This window comes from Theropithecus gelada, chromosome 1 (assembly GCF_003255815.1).
Source record: "Theropithecus gelada isolate Dixy chromosome 1, Tgel_1.0, whole genome shotgun sequence".
In the NCBI taxonomy this organism is placed as follows: Eukaryota; Metazoa; Chordata; class Mammalia; order Primates; family Cercopithecidae; genus Theropithecus; species Theropithecus gelada.
Genome location: NC_037668.1, coordinates 24,822,391 through 24,848,818, shown reverse-complemented (window position 1 = coordinate 24,848,818; position 26,428 = coordinate 24,822,391). Strand labels below are relative to the sequence as shown.

General features: G+C 37.7%; 2 protein-coding genes across 3 annotated transcripts; one reads left to right on the top strand and one right to left on the bottom strand.

Moving 5' to 3' along the window:
- Positions 1–10,892: 10,892 nt before the first annotated feature.
- On the top strand, positions 10,893–11,925 carry LOC112613505 (olfactory receptor 10J3). Its single transcript, XM_025369094.1, is given in 4 exon segments — positions 10,893–10,981; positions 10,983–11,367; positions 11,369–11,746; positions 11,749–11,925. Coding segments are annotated over 4 exon segments (1,029 nt in total).
- A 5,518-nt stretch (positions 11,926–17,443) lies between these two features.
- On the bottom strand, positions 17,444–22,823 carry FCER1A (Fc fragment of IgE receptor Ia). Of its 2 annotated transcripts, none has more exons than XM_025355896.1 (5): positions 22,740–22,823; positions 22,581–22,601; positions 21,262–21,516; positions 19,511–19,768; positions 17,444–17,906 (listed from the first exon to the last, which is right to left on the bottom strand). In XM_025355896.1, exons 1-5 carry the CDS (start codon positions 22,801–22,803, stop codon positions 17,722–17,724), a joined length of 783 nt encoding a protein of 260 aa, XP_025211681.1. In that variant the 5' UTR covers positions 22,804–22,823; the 3' UTR covers positions 17,444–17,721. The 2 variants fall into 2 exon arrangements, with proteins under 2 accessions (XP_025211681.1, XP_025211690.1); XM_025355905.1 differs by having other exon boundaries at positions 21,262–21,417; positions 22,740–22,817.
- Between the last annotated feature and the right edge of the window lie 3,605 nt (positions 22,824–26,428).

Sequence of the window (26,428 nt, the reverse complement as noted above, 5' to 3'; positions counted from 1 at the left end):
GTTGTTTGGTTTCTTTCTTGTAAATTTGTTTACGTTCCTTGTAGTTTCTGAATATTAGACCTTTGTCAGATGGGTAGATTGCAAAAACTTTCCCCCATTCTGTAGATTGTCTGTTCACTCTGATGATAGTTTCTTTTGTTGTGCAGAAGCTCTTTAGTTTAATCAGATCCAATTTGTCAATTTTTGCTTTTATTGCAATTGCTTTCGATGTTTTCATCATGAAATTATCGCCCATGCCTATGTCCTGAATGGTATTGCCTAGCTTTTCTTCTAGGGTTTTTATAATTTTGGGATTTACATTTAAGTCTTTAAGCCATATTGAGTTAATTTTTGTACAAGGTGTAAGGAAAGGGTCCAGTTTCAGTTTTCTGCATATGGCTAGCCAATTCTCCCAGACCCATTTATTAAACAGTGAATCCTTTCCCCATTGTTTGTTTTTGTCAGGTTTGTTGAAGATCAGATGGTTGTAGATGTGTGGTTTTATTTCTGAGTTCTCTATTCTGTTCTATTGGTCCATGTGTCTGTTTTTGTACCAATACCATGCTGTTTTGGTTACTGTAGGCTTGTAGTATGATTTGAAGTCAGGTAGTGTGATGCCTCCAAGTTTGCTCTTCTTGCTTAGGATTGTCTTGGCTATATGGGCTCTTTTCTGGTTTCATATGGATTTTAAAGTAGTTTTTTTTTTTTAATTTTGTGAAGAATTGCAATGGTAATTTAATGGGAATAGGATTGAATCTATAAACTACCTTGGGCAGTGTGGCCATTTTTACAATATTGATTCTTCCTATTCATGAGCATGGAATGTTTTTCCACTTGTGTCCTCTCTGATTTCATTGAACAGTGGTTTGTAGTTCTCTTTGAAGAGATCCTCCACTTCACCCTGGCCAGAACTTCCAATGCTATGTTGAATAGGAGTGATGAGAGAGGGCATCCTTGTATGGTGCTGGCTTTCAAGGGGAACGCTTCCAGCTTGTGCCCATTCAGCATGATATTGCCTGTGGGTTTTTCATAAAAGTATCTGATTATTTTGAGGTGTGTTCCATCAACACCTAGTTTATTAAGAGTTTTTAACATGAAGGGATGTTGAATTTTATTGAAGCCCTTTTCTGCAGTTATTGAGATAATTGTGTGGTTTTTGTCCTTAGTCCTATTTATATGATGAATTACATTTATTGGTCTGCATATGTTGAACAAGCCTGGCATCCCAGAGATGAAGCCGACCTTATCATGGTGAATAAGCTTTTTGATTTGCTGCTGATTCAGTTTTCCAGTATTTTATTAAGGATTTTTGCCTCAATGTTCATCAGGGATATTGGCCTGAAGTTTTCTTTTGTTGTAGTATTTCTGCCAGGTTTTGGTATCAGGATGACCCTGGCCTCATAAAATGAGTTCGGGGGAGTCCCTCCTTTTCAAGTGTTTGGAATAGTTGCAGAAAAAAATGGTACCAACTCCTCTTTGTACCTCTGGTAAAATTCAGCTGTAAATCGGATGGTCCTGGACTTCTTTTGGTTGGTAGGCTATTTATTACTGCATCAATTTCAGGTTTTGTTTTTGGTTTATTCAGGGATTCAACTTTTTTCCTGTTTCAAGCTTGGGATAGTGTATATGTCCAGGAATTTATCCATTTCCTCTAGATTTACCAGTTTATGTGCATAGAGGTGTCTATAGTACACTCTGATGGTTGTTTGTATTTCTGTGAGATCAGTGGTGATATTCTCTTTATCTTTTTTTTATTGTGTCTATTTGATTCTTCTCTCTTCTTTTTTAGTTTAGTTAGTGGTCTATCTGTTTTATTAATTTTTTTTTCAAAAAACTAACTTCCATTCTTCTTTTAACCTTTCTGTATGCTGATAATTAATGTGTCTGTTGTAAACAATCCTTTTTGCTATTCAATCTGAAACTCTGTTTACTAATTGGCCTATTATTTCTTTTACATTCATTGCATTTAATGAAATTACTAATATGTTTGAGTTTAAATATATTATGTTAGAATTTGTTTTATTTTTTTTTCCATTTTTTGTATACCTCCCTTCTCTTTTTGCTTTATTTTAGATTGTTTTTATTTTTTGTTTCTCTTTTGTCAATTTGTTATGTATACATTGTCTTAATGATTATTTCAGAGGTTACAGTTCAAAGAAAATGTAAAGACTGTAAAAAATTTTAATTTATCTTCATTTCAATGCTTTTATTGTTATGTATTTTAACTTATAAATATTTTTAAATACACAAGGCATTATGGTTGCTAGTGTATACAATATAAATTATTAATTTACTTACCCATATTTTTATCTTTTCTGATTTTTTAAAAGTCATTTTTGTTTGTTTAAATTTCTGTTTCCATCTAGGATGAATTTCCCTTCTACCTAACTCCTTTTCATGTTTCTTTTAATTTGGGTTTGCTGGTGACAAATTCTCTTTTTTTTTTTCTTGCATATCTAAAGCTATTATTGTTTTTGTCTTCCTTTTGAAACCATATTTTCCCTGATGATAGAATTCTAGCTTGGCAGTTGTTTTCTTTCAGTATGTTGAAAATGTCATTCCATTAATTTCTGTTTTCCTGCTGTTAAGGGGTCAGTTATTAGCCTTATTGTTAGTCTTTGAAAATAATGTCTTTTTACTCTAACTCTTTTTAAGGCTTTTTCTTTCTTTCTTTTTTCTGTTGTTTTATTTGGTATGTCTACATGTATTTTATGTATCAGTGAATATGTATTTATCCTGTTGGTAGGTAACTCAGGGTGATTCTTGAATTTGTGTCTTAATGTTTTCCTCAAGTTTGAAAAATTCATGGCCACTATTTCTTCGTATATTGCTTCTGATACATTCTATCTCCCCTGTTAATCTGGTAGTCTAATTACACTTATGCTAGATCTTTTCCCAGGGTTCTATATGCTTCTTACACTCTTTTATACATATTACACTACATTTTTTCTCTGTGCTTCAATCTAGATATTTTTTACTGACACTTCTTCCAATTCACTGATTTTATCTCCAGTTATTTTTAATGTGGTGTTAAAACATCTATTAAGTTCTTAGTTTCTCTTATATTTTATACTTCTGGTGTTTTCACTTTATTTTTAGATAATATTTCTCATTCTCTGCTGTGATTTGAAAATTTGTTGTATATTATTTTTTCAACATAGTAATAATTATAATAGTTTTTATTGCTGCATAACAAATTAACATGTTTAGTAGCTTAAAATGCCACAACATTTCCACTGGACAGGTGTTCTAAACATGGCTTAGCTGGGTTCTCTGCTCAGAATCTCACACACCAGCAATCAGCATCAGCAGAGCTGTATTCCTTCCTGGAGTTTGGCCTCCACTTCCAAACTCATGTGGTTGTTAGCAGAATTTAGCCCCTTGTGGTTATAGGACTGAGGTTGTGTTTTCTCTCTGGCTTTCAGCTGACACTGTTAGTTCCTAGATGTTGCCTATATTCCTTGCTACATGACCCTGTTATAAATCCTCTAAAACATGGCCGCTTAATTCTTTAAAGTCAACAAGTTGTATTCTTGCTCCATTCTGTTATGATAAATTCTTATATAATGTTATATAAGCATGGGAATGAGACGTATCATCATCTTTGCCATATTCTATTGAACAGAGGCAAGTCACAGTTCTGCCCACACTCAAAGAAAGGGAATACATGGGTGTGACTCATTATAAGTCACCTTAGAACGTGTCTGCCACAGTCATGTTTATCTTAAATTTGTATCTTGTAACTTTAATATGATTATTTTATGGGTTTGTTTGCATTGAGTGTTTTTTTAAAAAAATTTCTTGAGTCTTTGATCTTTGTTTTTTTATCCTGGTATGTCTGGTGCATTTTTATTACATCTTGCACACTCTCTATCAGAAATCCTCACACTTTCCTGAAAAGGGCTAGGTAATAAATAATTTAAGGTTTGTGGATCATACATAAGTCCCTGTTCCAACTATTAAATTCTGCCATAGTAACACAAAAGAAGTCATAGATTATACATAAGTGAATGAGTGGGGTTGTGGTTCAAAAAATTTCATTTTTTTGTGTGTGCTTACTGATATTTGAATTTTACATAGTTTTCACATGTCACAAAGTAGATTTTAAATTTATTTTCAATTATTTAAAATTGTAAAAACTAGTATATCCCTTGCAGCCTATGCAAAAACATGTAGTGGGCTCATGGGCTGTAGTTTTCCTACTCCAGTACTATAAGAAAAAATTATAAAGACAAATTGGTACTCTAGATTCTATTATCTTCCTCTAGAGAATATTTTATTTTGCTTCTCCACATGTAGTTAGACTAGGGGCAAGATCATATTAATCTAACTGGAAATTAAATTAATTTGAAGTTTTAGTCTTTGTGAAGGGTTCATTTATTTCCACTTTACCCTTTCACAGAGAGTATAACCCTTAAGCATATGGAAATTTCTAGATACTCTGCTCAGTTTATTAGTTCTTTTGACCAAAGACCACAAACAGCAAATTACAATTCTTCAAGGAAACTGCAAAGAATTGAGGGTCAAGCTAACACATCTGCATATTCTTTCTTTCTAGAATCTTGACTTCTCAACCATTCACTGACTTAGTAGCTATATCCATATATTATGGTCACTATAGCATCATTCTAGAGGTATAGGAGAACTAATTGTATCCTTCAGTTTTGTGTATGAATAGTAGCAGGGTGAAAAGAATCCTGGTAAGGAGTCACTTATTCCAGTTCTCTCACTTGTCTTCAGTTTTTTCATTTGTAAACTAGGGATAACAGTGTGGATGTATATGTCTACTTTATCATGTTATTGTGAGGTAACATAAAACAAGGTGATGGATGTAGAGTAGGAGGCAAAGTCATCAGCAGCAGCATCACCACTACCACATTATTATATCATCACTCATGGATGAACACACCAAGGCCCACATACATGTCAGTCTAAATACTTGACAAGTTAGTCACAACGATGGAACTAAAACCTAGGTAAACCAAATCTCTAATCTAATGCTTTTTTCACCATTGCCAAGATGTCTTTTTAGGTTGCTACCATTAGCAGTACCACTATTGAACACAAATTCAAATTAAATTCAATATTACCAATATAGCCCAAATTATAAGGCTGGATTTCCTTTGTTTAAGTCTTAGTTTCCCATTTATCAGTTCAGTGTCCTATGGGAAATTATATAACATCTCTGTGTCTGTTTTCTCCTAAAAAGCAGTACAATTGTGCTATCTTGTAGGTTCATTCTTAAGATTAAATGAGTTAATATGTGTGCATTGCATAGTTTAGTACCTAGCATATAATAAGAGCATGTAATAGGTATTTTTTTTAGAAGTAGCAGCTCTAAGTTCACTGAGAGAACAAAAGATGGATGACAGAGAGTCTCTATATCTAAGGAGCTGACAATTGAGTTAGCAATCAAGACCAACGCAAAGAAATAATTAGTTAAAAATATGTGACAATTGAGTGCCAACTTTTACATATCTTTCAACTATAGACACTCATTACCATCTGTTTGGGCTATGGATAATGAGATGGATTTAATATGCAGAAGGTTCCCTGGCAAGGCTGAGGCCTTGAGACAAACTGAGCTGAGGGCTCCAAAATGAACATAGGGTGTGTGGCAAGAAGCTGAGAGATGAGAAAGCTCAGTTTAAAAGTATGAAAGCTCATACAATAGAATTCAGGAACAGGGTTGTTGATTCTTTCCAGAGACTTTAAAGTGCTTCAAGTGTCAGAGTATCTGAAGGTCAGCCCTCTGTATGAGGGCCCCATGCATAAACCCTGCTTAATAATTGTCGCTTCTATTCTCTCATGTATGAAGAGTTACTCTATAAGGCCTTAAGCTTCCCTCCCTTGGCACCAGAGAAATGGACAGAAAAATCTGACATGGATTTTAGCAGGACTATTACCCACGCTAATAAGGGAAATAAGCCTTTTCATCCCAGAGATTGTCCGTAATAGCCAAGCCAACTCTGTTCTCCAAACTGTTATTCTCAGGATTAGGAAACGAGCTGCATTAGTAATGAGGTCTCCAGATGCTCTGCTGTTTGGATTGTGTCTTCTGCCATTATCACTTGGGAGTAGTAAGTGTTGTTTTGGAGACAGAGACATCTAGTACTGGGGAAAGACAAATTGTACCTTATTAAAAAACACCTAAGCCAAAGTTAATGTTTTGTGACCCAAAGTTGAAATCCTTCCAGTGGACGGGCATGTGAGAATCTAGGGGAACTTAGTGTGGCTTCACTTCTGGTGTCAGACACAGGAAGACTGAGATAGGCATTATTTCCTTCCTCTCTAAATAGCTCCTTTAGTTATCACATTCTTGGTGCTATCTAAAGATAAGCCAGAAAAGGGGGAAAAACTATAGCTCTGCTCAGTATGACATTAGTGACCCTCTGTTAAGGAAGTTCACAGGCTCTTCAGTAAAATACCTTAGTTCCATAAAGTGATTGTTAGTTAAATAACTGATGTGTTTTAAATAATCTTAGAAAAGGCATTGACAAAAATCTGGGAAACATTGTATAACTATCAGTAAAAAAAAAAAAAGAAAGAAAGAAAGAAAATCTATAATACATGATTGTAGGCAGTCAAATTTCCAGAGTGGTGGATATAATTCAGGCATAAGCACAACTCCCTAGAAGACTCAAAAAACATGCTACCTGATGAGTTTCACTTCCTTAACTGCTGGGATGGGGAATGTTTCTGATAGTATATACTGTTATTGCATAGCCAGTGATAGTCTATGGAAGGGGGAACATGGGCTCTCATAAGAAAGAATGTGATTTCTAAGAAGTTGGAAATGTAGATGAATAGACTAATGTAGAGAAAAGGGCCATAAAGTACTTGGAAGACTATAATTGGATCCTATACCTAATGCTGTCCAAGAATCTAAGCTCCAGGAGAAAAAAGACCAATTGGGTCATCTTTATTTTCTTAGCACTAGCGCCAGTACTTATACTTTGTGACTTCCCAATGCATTGAACTCTTGAAGAAGTTGTTGGTAAAATCAAGCACAACTGTAGTTTAAGCAAATTGAAATGCACAGGAGACTTTTTGTTTTAGATTTCAAAGGTTGCTTTATTAAAATATAATTCTGCATATTTATGTGGTGCATGTGATTTTCGATACATTAATACAACGTGTAATGATAAAATTGAAGTAATTAGAATATCCATCATCTCAAACATTTATTATTTCTTTGTGGTGGGAACACTTCACATCTTCTCTTTTAGAAATTTTGAAATATAAAATAAATTCTAGTTACCTCCTGTACTATCGAGCACCAGAATGGATTCCTTGTAACTATATGTTTGTACCTGTTAACCAGCCTCTCTTCATCCACAACCTCACCATTTCCAGCCTCTTGTAACCATCATTCTCCTCTCTACCTCCCTGAGATCAACTTTTTAAGCTCTCACATGTAAGTGAGAACATATGATATTTTTCTTTCTGTGCCTGGCTTATTTCATTTTAAAAATTCATACATAATAGTTGTATATATTTACAGGGCACATGTGATGTTTCGGTCCATGGATAAAATGAAAATGCACAGGAGATTTTTAAAGATTCAGGAAACAAGAGGATAAGTAAGTTTTCTTCTTCAGGGAAAAAATGTAAGCACTACGCTCATCTAGGATTGGGCCAGGAACAGGCCTGTTTCACATTTTTTGTAATTTATTTGAAAGCAAGGAAAGGCAATACAAACTCCAGAGTCAAAGACATTACCTGAATTTTGAGGTTTCTGTCTATCTGTACCTTCTCCACTTTTTTATCTCGCATTTTTCCCTCCTCACCTATACTTCCTAGACTTTAGATGAGTAATCCTATCCTTGCCTATATTTTAAATTTCCCCATTCCACTCTGCATCCCTTTACTGATTATTCTTTTAGATGGAGCTGGGATAACATTTTTGGTGGAGTGTTAGCAGTTTAAATAACTATCTGGAAGAGAGGGGGGCAAATATTCAAGGCCACAGACCTGAATAAGATCTTCTGGTTAATAAAATAAAATTACATTATGAAAATAATGTGAATTAATTTTAATGTATGCATGTGTAAAGGAAACTGTGGTCTTAACACAATGGGCTCCACACTATCAATTATAACCCAGGCAAGGGATCTAGATGTCACTGCAGATTGTTTCTAGATATATTAGTTGGATGAGCGACTATGACCCAAGGGAGAAGTAAAATATTGAGCGTCTTCAGGAAAGGGATTAGAGGATTAGAGGCAAAACCGAAAATGATACTCAACTTAATCCACACCTGTGTTAGTATAATACATGGAGCAGTGCATGGATTTGGTCAATGCACTTCAAGAAAGATTTTAAAAGAGCATTTAAAAAGTCCACTTGAACAACTGGAAGGGAAGTTACAACACTTGCAAAGTTAACGTTAGGATAATCGCATACTTGTTTACAAATCCAGAAATATTAGATTGAAGCCCCTCCACCCCTACCCCTGATCCTCTTAGAAATTTAAACTTGCTAATTTGGGGAAAATGAAAAAGAAATAACTGTAACTTCTGATAACACTAGCATTTATTGAGGGTTTCCTATATGTCAAATGCTAGGTCAAACTCTTCATACAAGTAACCCATTTAATTTTCATGGCAATTCTATGAAATATTAACATACTCAACTTACAAATGAGTTAAATATTATGGTTAAGATTCCGAGGAGCTATTGAGGAATTTATGCAGGAGAGCTCCATGAACAGGTTTTTAAAAAAAGTTAATGGTAACATCCAGGAGGAAGACTTAGACTAAGATCAACCAAAAGAAGACAGATTTGTTAGGAGGCCTTGTGGTGATCATAGAGGAAGGTGATGGCAGTCAGTAGTTGGGCATTGGTAGAAAGCATGAAGTGGAGGGGACAGGAGGAGAGAATTCCAGGGCGCACTATCTTTGTGTGGAAAAGGGAAGGGTGGTAGTCAGGACAGTCCTCAGCTTTCTGAATGGAGATAATGGTTAAACATGGTGAGAATTTATCAGGAGTATATGTGGGTATAAGGAGCAAGGTTCATCTGTGCCAGTACAATCTCTCATGTTGGGTCTACTTGAGGTAAGACAAAAGGAAGGTGGATCAGCTTATTTGTATCCACAACATAGCTTGGAATATGCAAAATTGAAGTAAAAAAATAGGATGCTTCCTCTTTCTCTGATTAAATGAATATTATCTTTGCTCTCATACTAGAAAAATCTATTTCCTACTTAAAGAATGACCCTCAGATTCATTTTGCCATCTTTTCTACCTTTGATTAGAATTCAAGGAGACAATCTAAATATTTCAACACCATATCAAACCATTTTTTATGATCCTAGGTGATATTTATTGCAAGGTCTCTAGAAAAAAATCATCGGTAGAAGTGTTCCCTTTTCTACTCTTTGATGGTCATTGAGGATTTTAGATGCAGGGCTTAGATAAGTGAAGATCAGGACCTAGGGTTCTGAGGAGGAGAAGCATTCTCAGGACTCTCACAGGGCCTTTGGCATAGAAAACTGCTGACAGTGTGAAAAGGATATCAATCAGTCTCACATCTTCTGTTCTTCACTATTCCTCACTGGATCCTTGGGAAGTAATTCAGGAGTGTGTTGAGAAGGAACTCTAGAGCTAGGCACATTTGATGTCGCACCTGCTTCTTCCTGGACGTAGGCCCACTCCTTCAATGGCCAGGTAGTTGTTTCTTTCTTTCTTTAAACAGCTTCATTGAAGTACAATGGATATATAATATACTACATACATTTAAAGTGTACAATTTAGTGAGTTTGGCCATATACATACACCTGTGAAATCATCATCATAATTAAGGTAACAAATATATTTATCACCTTTAAACACTTCCTTGTGTCCCTTTGCTTTTTGTTTTTTGTGGTAAGGCACGTAACACGAGATATACCATCTTAAAAATTTTTAAGTGCATATTACAGTATTGTTTAAGAATTATGCTGTACAGCAGCTCTCTAGAACGAATTATCTTGCATAATTGAAACTTTACATTAATTGAACAACAACTCCCCACTTCCTCTTTCTTGTTCCCCAGTAATCACCATTCTATTCCCTGCTTCTATGACTTTGACTATTTTAAATACCTCATCTAAGTGGAATCATGCAATATTTGTCCTCCTGTGACTGGCTTATACCATTTAGCACAATGTCCTCCAGTTGTTGCAAAGGGCAGGATTTCCTTTTTTAAAAAAGGCTTAACAACATTACATTCTATGTACATACCACATTGTCTTTATTCATTCATCTGTCAACGGACAGCTGGGTTGTTTCCACAATTTGGCTATTGTGAATGGTGCTGTAATGAACATGGGAATGCAAATATCTCTTCTAGATTTTGATTTTAATTCAGGTGTAGAAAATATGTTCAGTGTCACTAACCATCAGGGAAATGCAAATCATAACCACAATGCAATATCACCTCATAACAGTTAGGGTGGCTAGTATTTTTTTTAAATCTATAATCAAAAGATAACAAGTGTTGGAGAGGATGTTGAGAAATTGTGCACTGTGGGTGGGAACGTAAAATGATGTAGCCACTGTGGAAAAGAGTATGGATGTTCCTCTGACCTCCATATGATCCAGCAAGCACACCTCTGGATCATATACCTCTGGGTATATAATAATAATAAAAAAAAAGAATCGGGGAGTTATTTCTACAGATCTCTTTCAGTTTGTTACCACCTTCTGATAACTATCTCTGCTCTCAATCCCAGAGTCCTAGGGTACCCTTCTATGCTTCCAAAGGGGGTGAGGACAGGTGATTATTCTGAGCAAGTAGACAACAGGTCTAGGGCATTGCTCAGAGGATGGACATGCTTTTCACAGAAAGCCTTGGTCCATCTTACTCTCATGATTAACTCATCACATCTTCCTTTCCTCTGCCCAGCTCTTTCAAACCTAGACCTACCTTGATGCCAAAGCCAAATTTTGTGACTGAGTTCCTCTTTGAAGGTTTCTCCAGCTTCAGGTGGCAGTACAGACTTGTCTTTTTTGGGTTTTTCTAACTTGTACCTGCTGACTCTCTCTGGCAATGTGATTATCATGACCATTGTTCGCCTGGACCATCATCTCCACACTCCCCACCCCATGTACTTCTTCCTGAGCATGCTATCCATCTTTGAGACCTGCTACACTGTGGCCATCATTCCCTATATTCTCTCTGGTCTCTTGAATCCTCACCAGCCCGTTGCCACCCACAGCTGTGCCATTCAGCTCTTCTTCTATCTCACCTTTGGCATCAACAACTGCTTCCTGCTCACAGTCATGGGATATGACCGCTATGTGGCCATCTGCAACCCCCTAAGGTGTTCAGTCATCATGAGTAAAAGGGCCTGTATCCAACTGGCCTCTGTGTCACTGGGGATTGGCCTTTGTCCAATGGCCACCTTGCATGGCCATTGTCCAAGTAACATCTGTGTTTGGTCTGCTGTTCTGTGATGCCTTTGTCATCTCCCACTTCTTCTGTGATGTGAGACCCCTGCTGAAGCTGGCCTGCACAGACACCACTGTCAATGAGATCATCAACTTTGTTGTCAGTGTCTTTGTCCTTGTCCTACCTATGGACCTGGTCTTTGTCTCCTATGTCCTCATCATCTCCACCATTCTTACGATTGCCTCAGCTGAAGGTTGGAAGAAGGCCTTTGCCACCTGCGCCTCCCACCTCACAGTGGTCATCATCCACTATGGCTGTGCCTCCATCATCTACCTGAAGCCTAAGTCCCAGAGTTCCCTGGGACAGGACAGACTCATCGCAGTGATCTACACTGTCATCACTCCCCTACTGAACACTGTTGTGTACAGCCTGAGGAACAAGGAGATGCTCTGCGCAGAGCCATGGGGCAAACAAGGAGATGCTCTGCGCAGAGCCATGGGGCAAAAGCCCCTGTCTCCTTTACGAAGAGAGGTTGTGAAGCCTTTTTCTTTGAGTTTATAAATATGTATTAATTTTTAATGCTCTTTCAATAATGCCCTTTTGTATGGGACCAAGAAGACTAGACTAAATTGAACTGAGTACTAAAACTGGAGGTTTCTGTTTGAGCTTGTTGTGATCGTCCATGCTCTGCTCCAGAACATTTACAAAATAGCTTAGTATATGGTTATGAATGTAGGAAAGAAGAATGCACGCCTGGATTATGCACTCACATACACATGCACACAGCTACACACACCCTGAGAATATTTTGAGTTACACAACTCCATTAAAACACAAAGTCTGGCCAGGCGCGCTGGCTCACGCCTGTCATCCCAGCACTTTGGGAGGCTGAGATGGGCGGATCACGAGGTCAGGAGTTCGAGATCAGCTTGACCAATGTAGTGAAACCCCATCTCTACTAAAAATACAAAAATTAGTCAGGCGTGGTGGTGCATGCCTGTAATCCCAGCTACCCAGGAGGCTGAGGCAGAATAATCACGTGAACCTGGGAGGTGGAGGTTGCAGTGAGCCGAGATTGCACCACTGCACTCCAGACTGGGTGACAGAGCTAGACGTGGAAACAAAACAAAACAAAACAAAACAAAACAAAACAAAACAAAAAAACATAAAGTCCAGCAGGGTTCTGAAAAGCTAATGAGCAAAATGTTTGGAAACCACCTCAGAAAGATTTTCCAGTTGACTGTTAAGGGTGTCAGAATAATTTGTGCCACATTTTAAGCAAATAAGTTAGAAGATAATACACACACATATGAATTTCTGTGGACACTGCAGGTTTTCTTGTAAAAGAAGAAAAAAAAGGAAAAAAAAAAGCTAGAGGCAGACCTTCCAAGTTGATGGAACTGCTCTAACTGACCTAGGAAAGAGTACAGATGTGGGAAAGCAAAAAAAGCATCAGCTACTGAGAACACAGACATGAACTGTCCACATTCCTGAGATGCCCAGATCAGAAAACTCAGATTGAAAAGAAGAACATGCTGAAGAGGTTAAGACTTTTCATACACTCAGCACAAGAGTAAAAAGGATGCAGGTTGAAAGGATCAGCAAAAGTATAGTTCCTCTTGCCAGGTTGACATAAAACTCTCTGAAATAGTTTTATAAACATAAGCACTTTAACTACAATTTCTGAAAAGAATTATTAACGGACAGAAATCTGATGCATGACTTAAAAATTTTCCAGTGAGCTCCTAAGCCTGCAGGGGTAAATTTTCAGAAGTTTCTTCTTCTATACTCCCAACTTTAAACCTGAGTTATAAACAGCATTTTATGCCTGAGCATCACAGGAGGTGAAAATATATGTACTGGTGCAAGGAAGGATATTCTCTCTCATCATTCCATTGCACTCTGGCCTTCTATACTGAGGAACAAGCATACCTTGAGTTTCAAATACAGTCCTGCCGTATCCAGAATCCATCCAATCCAATGGGGTGATCCCGTAGAGGCAAGACATCACTTCTGATAGTGTGGTAAAGTCTGCTGGATGCTGAAAATGGGACAATTCATTGGAAATAAGTTATTTAAGTCAAGTTTACGTGTCTTGCTTTGCCAAAAATTGTCATGTGAAGTCTGACTGGTGATAAAAGATATCTTTGTTTTAGTGTCTAGATTTCTAGAAATGATATAGTTTGTTGCTGTGAGGTTGGTCAAGAGACAATTTTTAAATCTTTGCTTAGTAGTTCTGCTGAGTCTGATTGGAAGCCATTGGGTAAAGGTCTGCTGGCCAATGTCACACTGTCTGCTGTCTGAAGTTGTATTTGGTGAATGCTGTGGCACATCACCTGGATTGCACTCCTTCAGAACCCACACAAGCATTCCTCCAGCTACTGGGAGTGCCTTGGGCTAATGGCTCTCAGCTGAGTTCCTCTTCAAGAATTGTCCTTGTTAAACAGCTGCTTGTTCCAAGGTCATGCTCCCTTCCCAGGGATATACTACCTCCAGTGGTTTGTCTATTTAGGGTATTGCTTTGCCTTAAGATAAGTAGGAAGGGCTCTCCCAGCTCCAGAGGTTTTTCTTGACTACATCACATTTCAACTTTTTTGTTTTTGTCCAATATTGCTTTCTTCACTTCTTCACAAGTGTACATGCTGAGAGCTAATAAACATGCTGTGTTCAAATCTCTGTCTCAGTGTCTGTTTTCCGGGGACCTCAACTTGCAACATTTTAGGATCTCATTTCTAAAACAGTCATTAACATAAGTGTAGAATTCAAACTTTCAGCCCTGATATATTCTAGCAAATGCAGATCAGTGGCTCCTGTATTTTAATTTAAAATAATTTTATTCCATTTATTGAACTATATTTACTGTGATTCAATTTGGTTGGCAGCAGTGCAGTATTATCTTCTTGGAAACTAGTTAAAAAATTAAAATCTGAACTTTTCTCAGAATCCACAGGAAGTCATTCTTTTCTTTTCAAAAAATTATCTGTGAGCAGTCTCCATTTCATTGCAGCCTGATGCTAGTACCTTGCAGAGAACTTGCTGACCATTGTCAATGATATTTGAAAATTGGAAATAACAGGAAAGACTGAAAGTGGACTTACGCCATTTAATTTTCAAAAAGGGGAAGAGTGTCATTGTCATAAGTGAAATATATAAGTGAAGTATTGTGGTGAGCACATTGATAGAGTAAAAGGTTTGTGGTGGGAATGTTGTAGCGATTGATGAAGTTCCAGATAGAGACTTGGGCTTGCTTGGTAAGTAGCTGTCCAGAGCTGGGCAGATCAGCTATGGCAGGAAGACAGCCCGACTCTCTGAGATTATCTAGAGTACTAGGCTGGCAGGTGCCTCTGCCATCCACAGCATAAAACTTCCATCTCCAGGTTGTCACCATTTCCCATTTAATGAGAAGAGGGAAAGATCAGAGTCCTTCTTCAAGTACTCAACTCCCCAATATACTGACAAGGTGTACCATTTGTCGGAGTCTCCACTCTGAAGGTGGTCACAGGAGTTTGTCTTCCATTGGCCACCAGTGGGAAGCTACTGACTTGCTTTTCAGATAATCAGCCCCTAACTATTGTGAATCATGATGATTTTTTGTCTGCCAATTTGGAACAGCAATTCATGGGGTAGCAAATTTTGCCCTATGAACTGGGCTTGACTAATTTGGTAAGAGAAAGGAAGTGATAAAGGGGGTGACAAGGGTGAATCTAGAGTGAATTATTTCTATTCCAATCATCTTTATAACACATGTACTCCATCTCTGGCATAGTAAAAACTGTTTCGTGGGTAAAGGCATCTTTATAAGTGCCATATTTTAGGGGTCCACAAAATACTCAAGCCCTGACCCTATGTTCCACATTCCCTCTGGAGCAAGAGATGTATGACTATCGAGAAGAAAATGGGTAGAAATAAATGAGTATAAACCCAGACAGGTCTGGCACAAATGTGGAATTTAGATACTGTACACGGAAGAGCACAGTGAAAGAAAAGACCAATGTATGGAGGATGAAGGAAAATTTTGCACTGGAGCTTCTTGGGGAATGCATTCTGAGCCTTAGTGCCTGGATAATTACTACATATGAACTTAAAGTAATAAATTACAAAATATCTGAGCTCTAAGGGACCTTAGAGACCACCTCCACCAGACTCCTAGTTTTAACAAAGAAAAAATAGAATCTCAGAGACTGGCAAGTAACTTGGCCCAATCACAGCTAGTTAACAGATTGGATATCCAGACCTGTGTTCTATCCATAGTCCCCTTAATCTTGCAGTGAGGGTAAAGGGGAGATAAAAGTGAAATGTGGTACTCAAGAACCTAGAAAATCTCTCAGAAAATGTATCTCAAGCTGATCAAGCCCGGACTTTCTTATCCATATCAAATCTCTCAGTTTTGAAGTCTGCATCACTGGCCTCAATCCCTTGTCTGAAATAAAGGGGTAAATTGCTGTTTAGCCTGATGCCTGAAATGCTGATGTGCTATGTAGAGCACTGGGGAGAAAGGTGTGGTTAATGAATGTGGTGGAAAGCCTGGTCCCAAGGCTAAAACATAAGATAGACCTTGGGGAGGTGGCAGAGGAAGCATTCTGAAGCAACATCAGGGAGTCTCCCAGGGAAACTTTGCCTGGCCTGTTGCTGAGGAGAAATCTCTTCTCCATTGGCCAGACTTTTTTTTTTTTTTTTTTTTTTTTTTGGGGGGGGGCGGGGGAAAAAATTTCTAGGCCTGTTGTTTAAAAAAAATTTAAAAAAAAAAAAAAAAATTTTTTTTTTTTTTTTTTTTTTTTAAGTGGAGGAGAGTGTGAAGAAAGGTAATACCAGATCCTTATCCAAAGTTTAAAAAAAAAGAAAAAAATGTTTTAGTAATTTCCCTGTTCTTTCTGGCCCCAAAACATTCCTTGGAAAAAATGGGACTTCTAGGTCTCATGGATATTTAAAAGTTTTCTCCCCAGCCACACTTCCTCATACTTTAATTGTTCTAAGGCATGGACAAGCTGCAGGCACTCTGATCTTTCACTGATTTCCATGAATCCACAGCCAGCACCAGCAATATGTTGCCCATCTTCCCTACTGCTTTCTCTAAGCCCTGAGTATAAACATTTCTATGGTCAGGGTCATGGGGGTAGGGGGTAGTGGTGGCAAAGACTGGGTCTCATGTAGGTGCTAAAAGTTCCTAAATTTGTATAAATTTTTGCAATTTACAACTAACTTTCAAATACAGACTCTTATTTGATTCTCCGAAGAACTCTAAGAGGTAGACAGGATGATTATTATGTTTTTTTTTCACAAATGAAATACTGAAGTCCATGGAGGTATAAGAAGACTTTCCCAGATCACAAATCTAGAAAGTAGAAGAGTCAGGATTTGAACTGTTGTCTTTTTCTGTATGGTTTAGTCTCTTTCTAATGGATAGCTTTATATAAGCAGAAACTTGGCCAGGTGCAGTGGCTCACACCTTTAATCCCACACTTTGTGAGGCTGAGGTGGGAGGATCGCTTGAGGCCAAGAGTTTGAGACCAGCCTGGGCAAAATAGCAAGAATCCATCTCTACAAAAAATTTAAAAAATAAATCATAGGTAAAAACTTAATCCCATTTACTCTATGACAGAAGAATGAGCCTCCAAAGAATATGATGAAGACATAAAATGAAAAGGAAAATAAACCAAAACTGTCTAGTTCTTTTGCCCAAGATCTTATTCAGTCCTGGACTGTTTTCACAGCTGAGGGTTTTGGTTCTTATTATTTGCTGGAATTTCTCCAAAATGCTTGGTTCAGGTGCTGTATAAAGATACAAGATACAAGTTCAAGATATAAATTTGGGAGGGGCAAAACAATCACAGAGGAATCCTGGACTGTACTTCATCCTGAGAGTCTTATGTCTTGAGACTGTCCCTGATTCTGCCAAGAACTGAAAGTTTATATATAGTAAACTGATGAAGAAGCATAAAAATGATCCACCTCACTGGCATCCTCCTATGCCTTTTCATTCCTAGATCACACTTCCAATAGTCAAGAGAGGATATTTCCAATCTAGAACTGCATGGTTCTTGCCTTTAGAAGAAAACAAACTAGGAAGCCTTGAATACTTAGAAGCATTCCGTTACATGGTTTTATATTTATTTTATTGAAATTGAACTTCTCTTTTACAAATGCTAATAAATTGAATCTATTCATTCTTCATTTATTCAACCAATGTTAATTGAGCACTTACTATTACATGCCACTTAACCAGTTTCACTCAGTTTAATGAAACATCTCTATAAATCCTTGAGCACAGACATTTCTATGTATATTGCAAGCTGTGTTTGACAATTGAGTAGTAATTGCTGATGCTGGAAAAAAAAAGTAACGTTGCAAATATTTCTGGAATAATTATATCAGTTGCTTTTGGGGTTTGGCTTAGGATGTGGGTTCAGAAGTTTGAAGCCTTTCCTGGTTCTCTTAATCTTCAAGAGAAATGTGACCTGCTGCTGAGTCGAGATAAATAATCCTGTGTCCACAGCAAACAGAATCGCCACCAACAATGGGATAAGAAATTGTAGCCAGTACTTGTCATGCTGAGCTGTAGTGGAAAACAGATGCAATGAGAAACATAATTCATATTGGGAACTGAAGAATGAGGTTCAGAGGTTCATCCTCCCTAAGAGAAAGACCAAGCTTTGTCCTTCATTTTTAGCATGATGTGGCATCCAGAGCATAGAGAAAACATTCAGATTAGCGCTAGGTTGAGTTGCTCTGTTGGTGCTCCCTGGAGCCATAGGGAGTCCTGAGCATTTCCTCATAATTCCAGTAGCCAGTGTGCCCAGTGGGGAAGATTATAGGAAAGATAAACCCCTTCTTGGAAATGACAAGACCAGAATTCACATATAATTAAGGGGTGGAAAGGAGACAAAGTGAGGGCAGGAGTCATCAATGCCTATTATTCAATTATCAGTCATCATTTCTTACATGCCTGTTAGGCAAAATGAAGAAATTGCACTAGTTAAATTGCCTCCCAATTCTATTATTTTGTGGTTCTGTTAGTCTGTTTATAAACTGCGTTGATTTTTGTGATTATTCTCAAATTATAGAGCCTCAGAATACATCCAGAATCCAATACATCCAGAAATCATTTAAAGATCACCTAGACAAGTGATTCTCAGTATTGACTACACATTGCCATTATGTGAAAGACCTTTGAAAAATACAGGTACCCAGGTTGCACTCCAAGCCAGTTAAATCAGAATCTCAAGAAATGAGACATGAGCATCTATATATTTTTTTAATTCATCAAATGATTCTAATGGAGTCTAGACCAAATCTTCTGTTTTACAGATGACGATACTGGAAGCCTAGAGGCAAGTACATAGCACTTAGATCTCAATTTAGTTAACATAGAACTGTTAGGGCTTAATTCTGTATTTTGACCTCATGCTTTTTTAGACATTAGTATGTACAGTGTGAAGGAAAAGTCTAATTTTCTCCTTTGAAAGTGAATACTTCACAGGCTCCCTCTCTTATACAGAGTTTGGAGACAGCAGTTTTTCTTTTTTTTTTTTTTTTTTTTTTGAGACAGAGTCTCGCTCTGCCGCCCAGGCTGGAGTGCAGTGGCCGGATCTCAGCTCACGACAGCAGTTTTTCTTGCAGGCCATAGAGGTAGTCCACCTGCCTACCCTCTCCATATCAAGTCCATTCCCTTCTCCCTCAATATACAGGCACACAACTTACTGACTTGCTGGTTTCCTTTCCCAGCCCTCCTAAGCTGGAATGGGCTCCTCAAGCTCTTTACATCTTTTTTTCATTCAACTTTGAAACTTTTTTCCAATTTGATAAATATAAGTGTTCTCCCCAGGAGCAACAGATGACTTTGAGATCAAAATAGTAATCACAATCTGTTATGCTTGGGTAGTGCTTAACAGTTTACAAAGTCATTTCACAAACATCACCACATTAATCTTCATAAAAATTTCATAGTGTGAGCAGGTATTACTATCACCATTTAACAAGTCAAGACTTTGAAACAGAGATTGAGATATATACTATCACCCAGGTCTCCTCATTGCAAGTCTAGTAGGCTTTCCAGTGTATCACAGGTGCCCCCCTTCTACAAACTGCACCCACTCAGGCTCAGATGTCCTCTCTTCCTTCCCCTGCTACGGATGCTTTTCCTTTCCTTTACCAACTCACCTTTTATTACAGTAATGTTGAGGGGCTCAGACTCACAGTCCAGCCGCCACAGTTTGCCCGTACAGTAGTAGGTGCCACTGTCTTCAACTGTGGCATTTGTAATGGAGATGTTGTGGTTCTCATACCAGTACTTGAGAGCTTCACCATCCTTGTAATAGATCACCTTGTACACATCCCAGTTCCTCCAACTATGGCACCTGAGGAAGAGGGGCTGACCCTCCATCACCACCTCAGCAGAAGCCTGAAGGAGCAGCCAGTCTGAAGAACATTCATTATGTTATTTATTTAACAATAAATGAAGAGGGAGAGAATGAATAGATAAAAGACAGTCATGCATAAAACATGTATCAGAAACTATGAATTGTCATTAACCCACTTTTTGGCTCATAAAGTGGATTTTTAAAGGGCACAAAATAATGCTTAGAGCCTGTCTTCTGTACTGATAAATTCTTTCTCCTCCTGAAAAGTCAGTCTGGGGCCACAAAGCCTCTCGGACCTCCCTGCTGAGTCCACACATGGAATACTTGAAAGCCAGAATTGCTTTCAGATATTCTGTTGCTAGTTCTAGTTAGTTAGGGGAAAATAAACAGTCTTTCTTAGGAATTTTAGCTTGGGAGAGTATCTATTTTGTTCTCTCTTACCTTACAGAAACTTCCCAGTTCTAGTGTTAATTATAGTTGTCACAAAAACTTCTTCAAAACATGTACAATTTAAATTAATTACTTGTGTAATTTTTTGTTTAATGTCCTCTTCCCATATAGCTCTATGCTCCAAGAAGTCAGGGGTCCTATCTGGTTCTACATTCTATTCTGAATGTCCAACATAATACTTAGGAGTTGGTAGCAATACTTAGGCATTGGTAGCAATACTTAGGAGTTGGTAAGTACTCAACAAATATTTGTCACTAATGAGTCAGTGAAAGACAAGAATCACATTCTATGGTTAATGTTTTTGTAAAAATTAAAAGGCATTAATTAAAGGAGAATTTTGGAAGGAAATATCGCTAGCATAATAAGCATATTTAATTTAGGACCAATCCTTAAGGACTTCTCTAGAACCTACTCAAGGAAATAAGCTATTCTACATTGCTTTAGTTTGTGTTTGGAATTTATATATGGAGGTTGAAACATTTTTTTTTCACTCAAGAGAAAAATATAGAGTATAAAAGAGACCTATTGGTCACTATTCAAAATTATTAGCTTGTTTATTCAACATTTGCTGATTAAGCCACATGTGCCGAAGCATGCTATGCTAATTGTTGGTAGTAGGAGAGTGATAAAGATGAAACAAGCATGAAATATGTGTTCTTAAGTAACAATAGAGGACATGAGTAAATGTACCCAAATATGTTTCATAATGAAGAGTACAAAGTAATATTCAGGTCATGGCATATGGATTATGCAGAGCAAAACTTTAAGTCAAACCTTTTGGTCCTATTCCAGACACACAACTCTTTGAAATGTTCACATATGTGTCATGCTGTTTGACCACATAATATGTACCTGAATCTAGGTAGAAAAAACAGAGGAAAATAGGATGGCGGAATAATAGCGAGAGATGACTAGAATATTGAAAGAAGGCGTACGAGTAATCAAAAGGAAAGGGGGTAGAAGAGAGATGCAGGGGTCTTAAACGAGAGACCTTGAATCCCACTCTGGTGTCCTAACTCTTGGAATAACCTGTTTTTTTCCGTCTTCAGATGGGCCAACACTCACATGAGAGATCTATATTTCCATATCCCTGGAACTTACCACTGAAGACTTCCAGGTACACAGGTTCACTGTTATCAAATTGTTGGTACTGACATTTGTATTCTCCACTGTCCTCAAAGTCGGCATTCACAATATTCAAACTTGAATTTGCCACTTCTGAAAGGCTGCCATTGTGGAACCATTTCATGGAACTGACTTCAAAGAAATTGCTCCCATTACATGTAAGAGTCACATTCTCTCCTTTAAATATTCTATTCCATGGGGGATTCAAGGAGACCGTAGGTTTCTGAGGGACTTCAAGAAGATAAAAATATGAAAAGAGATGTAGACAGAAAAAAAGTCATTGAAAACTGTCCAGGCTTAAAAGTACAAATGTAGCAATATTCTGACAATCAGTGGTCAACATGTACTTGTACTGTTGGTGATAATACCTTGTTTTAATTTCTAGGGGAAGGATTAAAGAACTGAGAAAATAGTATTGTGGCCCCAGGGAATGCCCAACACAGGGAGAAAGGCAGGACACATATGCAGGAGATTTAAAAACAAAGAAACCAATTCACTATGTGATTTGAGCTGACTCACTCTACTTCTCTGTTCATTTCAATTCAGTATCTGTAAATGAGGACTGCAATCTCTTTTGAGGTAGAAACACTATCTGCCATGTTCAACCATTGCTACATTAAATGTTTATTATGTGAATGAATGAGTGAATTCTGGATGGATAAAGTTATTGGACTAGATGAAATATAAGGTTTCTCCAAGTTCTGAATATTTATGACGATTTAATTGTAAGTATACACAGAGTGAAAAACATATGTCAGTTCCAGAAAGTAGTGAGAGGCACTAAGAAAGTCAGTCTTGAATGGCTTCCTGGAACAAGAGGATGTAGTGCAAATTTGAACAGAGACCAAAGAAGTAGATAAATGGTGATAACAAAAGGGTGATATAGTCAGAAGAGAAATGGACTTAGATCCAAGGAACTTATGTTGGAATCCAGTTCCTTAGCCAGGTAACCACCACAAAATCACTGAGTTTCAGCATATTCAATTATAAAATGGCAATAATAATAATTCAATTATGGAGTGAGATTATGTCAAAGTGTCTAGGAGAGAGAATGAGACATGTATATGTGCAACAGACATGGTTATTGACTAAAACAGAGGAGAGAATGACTTGAGAGAATGCAATGAATCAGCGAAAAGAAGAAAGACAAGGTAAGGTGGAGAGGGAAAGTAGGTTGGCCAAGGAACAGATTCATACTCATTAGAAAGCAGAAGTGATGGGACGAAGAAAATAGGGAGAGGAAAGCAATGCCCAGACGTGTTGAAACACCAAGGGAACAAGAACAGAGGACTCACCTGCTAACACGCCATCTGGAGCTGCAAAAGTTCAGAAAGGATAAGTTAGTGTCCAGCAGTCTTCTTTATTGCCAGAGGACTAGAATCTGGATGTGGGGATGAGATCCACATACATGAAATTTTAAGGACCCCGGGAGGGGTAATCGAATCTCTACTTACCGAAGAACAGTAAGGCTACACACAGTAGAGTAGGGGATTCCATGGCAGGAGCCATCTTCTTCATGAGCTCCTGGTGCTGATTGTGCTGGAGAGATCTAGGACTTCAAATATAGGTTTAAAACCAAAAAGCAGAAGGAAATGTTTTCTGTATCATATCTGGTTAACCCATCATCTGTGCCTGGTTTTGCTTCTTTCTTTAGAGATAATATTCAGGATGGTGCCAAACTGGGCAATTTTAATATTTACCCCCTTACTCCACTCCCTATCCCCCCTCCACATATACACCTGGAATCTGGTGAGAGAGAGGCATGGGTATAGCACAATCACAAGCTTTTTTAAATCTGTCAATCAGTATACAACTATTTAGTTTACAACTTAGAAAAGTGGGTTGCAAGGGAGGGCAGAATAAAACAGCAGCAACTAATTACTGAATACCAAACATATGCCAGGTGTTATCCTAAATAAATTTGATATTTCATTTATTTTTCATAATAATCCTACAAAGTATGTACCATCACTATGTGTATTTTATAAATAGGAAAACTGAATCTTAGTGAGGTTAAGTAACTTTTCTTGGGGTGCCAGCTATTAAATGTTCAAACACATAAAATCTAACCCCTAAGTCAAATTCTTAGTCATATGATGTACTATTATTCAGGAGCATGGCTAGCAACTGCTGATTTCTTTTGGGATTCACCAGAGTTACCAACACTTTTCTTGTTTAATTTCCTGCTGATCAGTTAGTCCACAAATCCACAAATTTTCATCTGATTCACTGATGATCCACTATCTGACCAGCCAAATTGGAAACATTTTCAGAGACTCCTTTTTTCTCTACTGTGCCCTAATCTGGCTCAGAACACAGGAAGGCAGATGTTAAACCATTACTTACAGGGATCTAGGACATACAATTTATTTTATTTTACTTCCTAGCTTTTGTTTACTTTTAATATTGTAATTTTCCAACACTATCACCCTTTCTCCTTTAAATACACAGCAGGGCCTTTCTGCAGGATTCCTTTACTACTACTTCTGTTTTTTGGCTCTAGGTCAAGGCTGAACTTTCTTCCAGGATCTGGTATTAATGATGATACTGGAGATGGAAACTCTATTAATGTCCTATAGTGGTTTGTCATTTGCAAAGATTGCTTTTACATGAGTGTTCTATTTTATCTTTACCAAAACTCTGAAGAAGACAAGGACAACGTACTTATACCCACTTCACATCTGAAGCACTTGAGGAACCATTCCCTGGTATTTGAGGAACCAAATACCTTGATTTTCCTCACAGACTGCTGAATTAAGTCTATTGAATGAAATCAGTCATTCCACATGAGGATCTAACCAAAACCTTTAGCTTTCGGTGGAATTAGAAAATATAGGGCTAAAAAGGTTAATAAATAGGAATTTAAGTTTCAGATAAGAAAGGTTAGGTACTGAGCCCAGGACATGCTATGTTTTAGTGACAGACCTTAAAGGGAACAGCAAGTTACTATGAAAAGTACAAGTTGTTTGTGTTTAAAGTTCTGAATTCAAATGTTCCTAATCTTTATGTGATTGAAGGTTACCTGTAAAATAGGGACAATAATGGTATCCAGGTCATGGTTATATTATGGGATTTAATAAGATAAAAAAGAAATAAAATGAATCATACAGCATCTGGCATGTAAAAGATGGTCAATAAACACATTTCTGCCTTCTTTATTACCATTATTTATTAAAGACTTGTAGGAGAAGTATTAATTTTGACTGGATTAAAGTTATTGTCATAGTATAAATAAAACTACATGGTACGTTTTATTTGATAAACAGCATCTTATGCCAGTTTAATATATCTACACAATCTCAATCCTGTCCATGGTCACGAAGAAGAGAGCATAATCAGGAAAGAACAGAATGCAGAAAGTTGTTGGATAGGATTGGAGAAGAGAAGGAGGAGGAAATAGGGAAGATGTAGTTTTTGAGGTGCTGTCAGCGGGCAATATTTGAAGCCCTAAGCCCTGGAAGAGATGGGGAAAGATTCTACTTTACCACTTTGTTGAGACTTTGTCCAGGGGATATTTTGGTTTCCTTTTTCCTAGGACATGGAACCTATAATCAAATTGTCTCTCAGAGATAGTCATTTTACCATGATTCAAATAGTCTATTTAAAGGCTTCCTCTGAAGTCGTTGTCTAAATAGCTCCTATTTAGATGGGAGATGGAGCAGGGCTCACCGAGAGATACTATTCCTAGTTCGGAGAGTATCAGCTTTGGAGTTAGAGAGGCCACTTTCATTTCTAAAGCTTTCTGAAGCTTTGGCTTTATCATTCTAAAACTTTTGCTTAAGTGACCAGTATTGAAATAAAGGAAGTGCTTTGGTAGCAGTAACAGCAAAAATGTAGCAGTCCAATAAAAGCAGCTCATTAAAGCCTAAAAAGCAAACCAAACTACCCATCTTCCCAGCACACCCCCCACCCCAAAAAAGCAAACCATTAACAACGTCAGAAAGAAAAAGCCATACCCTAATTTCCATAGCATATAACTACAGATACCCAAAAGAACAGAACAAGAACTCAGAAGGAACACATTAACACTAAGATTAAACAAGAGTTCTATTCCTCCCTGGAAGAACGGGCTGATACATAGTTGAATTCCACAGGTTTTTTATCTTATATATCAAAAAAATGTCCTTCAAGTTTCATATCCATTATGTGGGTGGAGTGTGTTGTTGATATCTCATACCCAGCCTGTCCACATCAGGAACATGTGTTCGCTGAAATCAGTAGGGTGTGTCTAAATTTCACTTCTTGCTTCTGATTCTGGGTACAGGCATGCTCAATACATAAAGAGCATCACTATCCCCAAATGTGGACCTGTTATTTGACGTTGGAAACCTTAATCTATATTTCACTTTGCAGCAGTGGAAAAATGAAACAAATGGATGTGCATGAGCTACAGGGCTTGAGGACTGTGAGGTGCCCCTGCATCTGGATCCAGTGTGAGAGGCTTTTGGCAGGAACTTTTGTGTTTTGGGACACGGCTGGCAGAAGGAGGATCAAGGCTCAGCCTATACAGTGTGTTGGCCTTTGTGCCCTTCTCCAAAATTGGGAAGCAGAAAACCCAAATCAACCTGCTGACTTCTTTCTCATTCTCAAAGTTCTCTAAAACTAGGTGAGGTTCATATGAAATTGAATATGAAATGATGAAAGTGCAGAATGTCTGTCTGCTCATGATGTTTATGTGCCTAATAAATGTTGATCGCTCCCTGAGAATCAAATACAAGGCTAACTATGCAACATGTCTTATCTATTTTCGTCCTCCTACCAACTCTATGTAGTTAAGAATAAGGAAATCAAAGCATGAAGAGGTTAAGTACCTTGTCCCAGGGCACACAGTTGCTATGTAAAGGAATTAGAATTTGAACTTGGCAATATGGCTTAAGAACCCATGCTCATGACCAGATAGATGATAGATATATAGATAGATAGATAGACAGATAGATAGATAGATAGATAGATAGATAGATAGATAGATAGATAGACAGACAGATAGATAAAGATATCTTTATTCATTGAGTCTTCACTTTGTGATTAAGTGCACATGGATTAATAGTCCTCATGCAGAAATTCCTTGGATTCCCAGGTCCCATAACCCACAAATAAGAAATCACTGATGTAAACCAACTTTCTGTTCTGTAAGTTCCCTTTC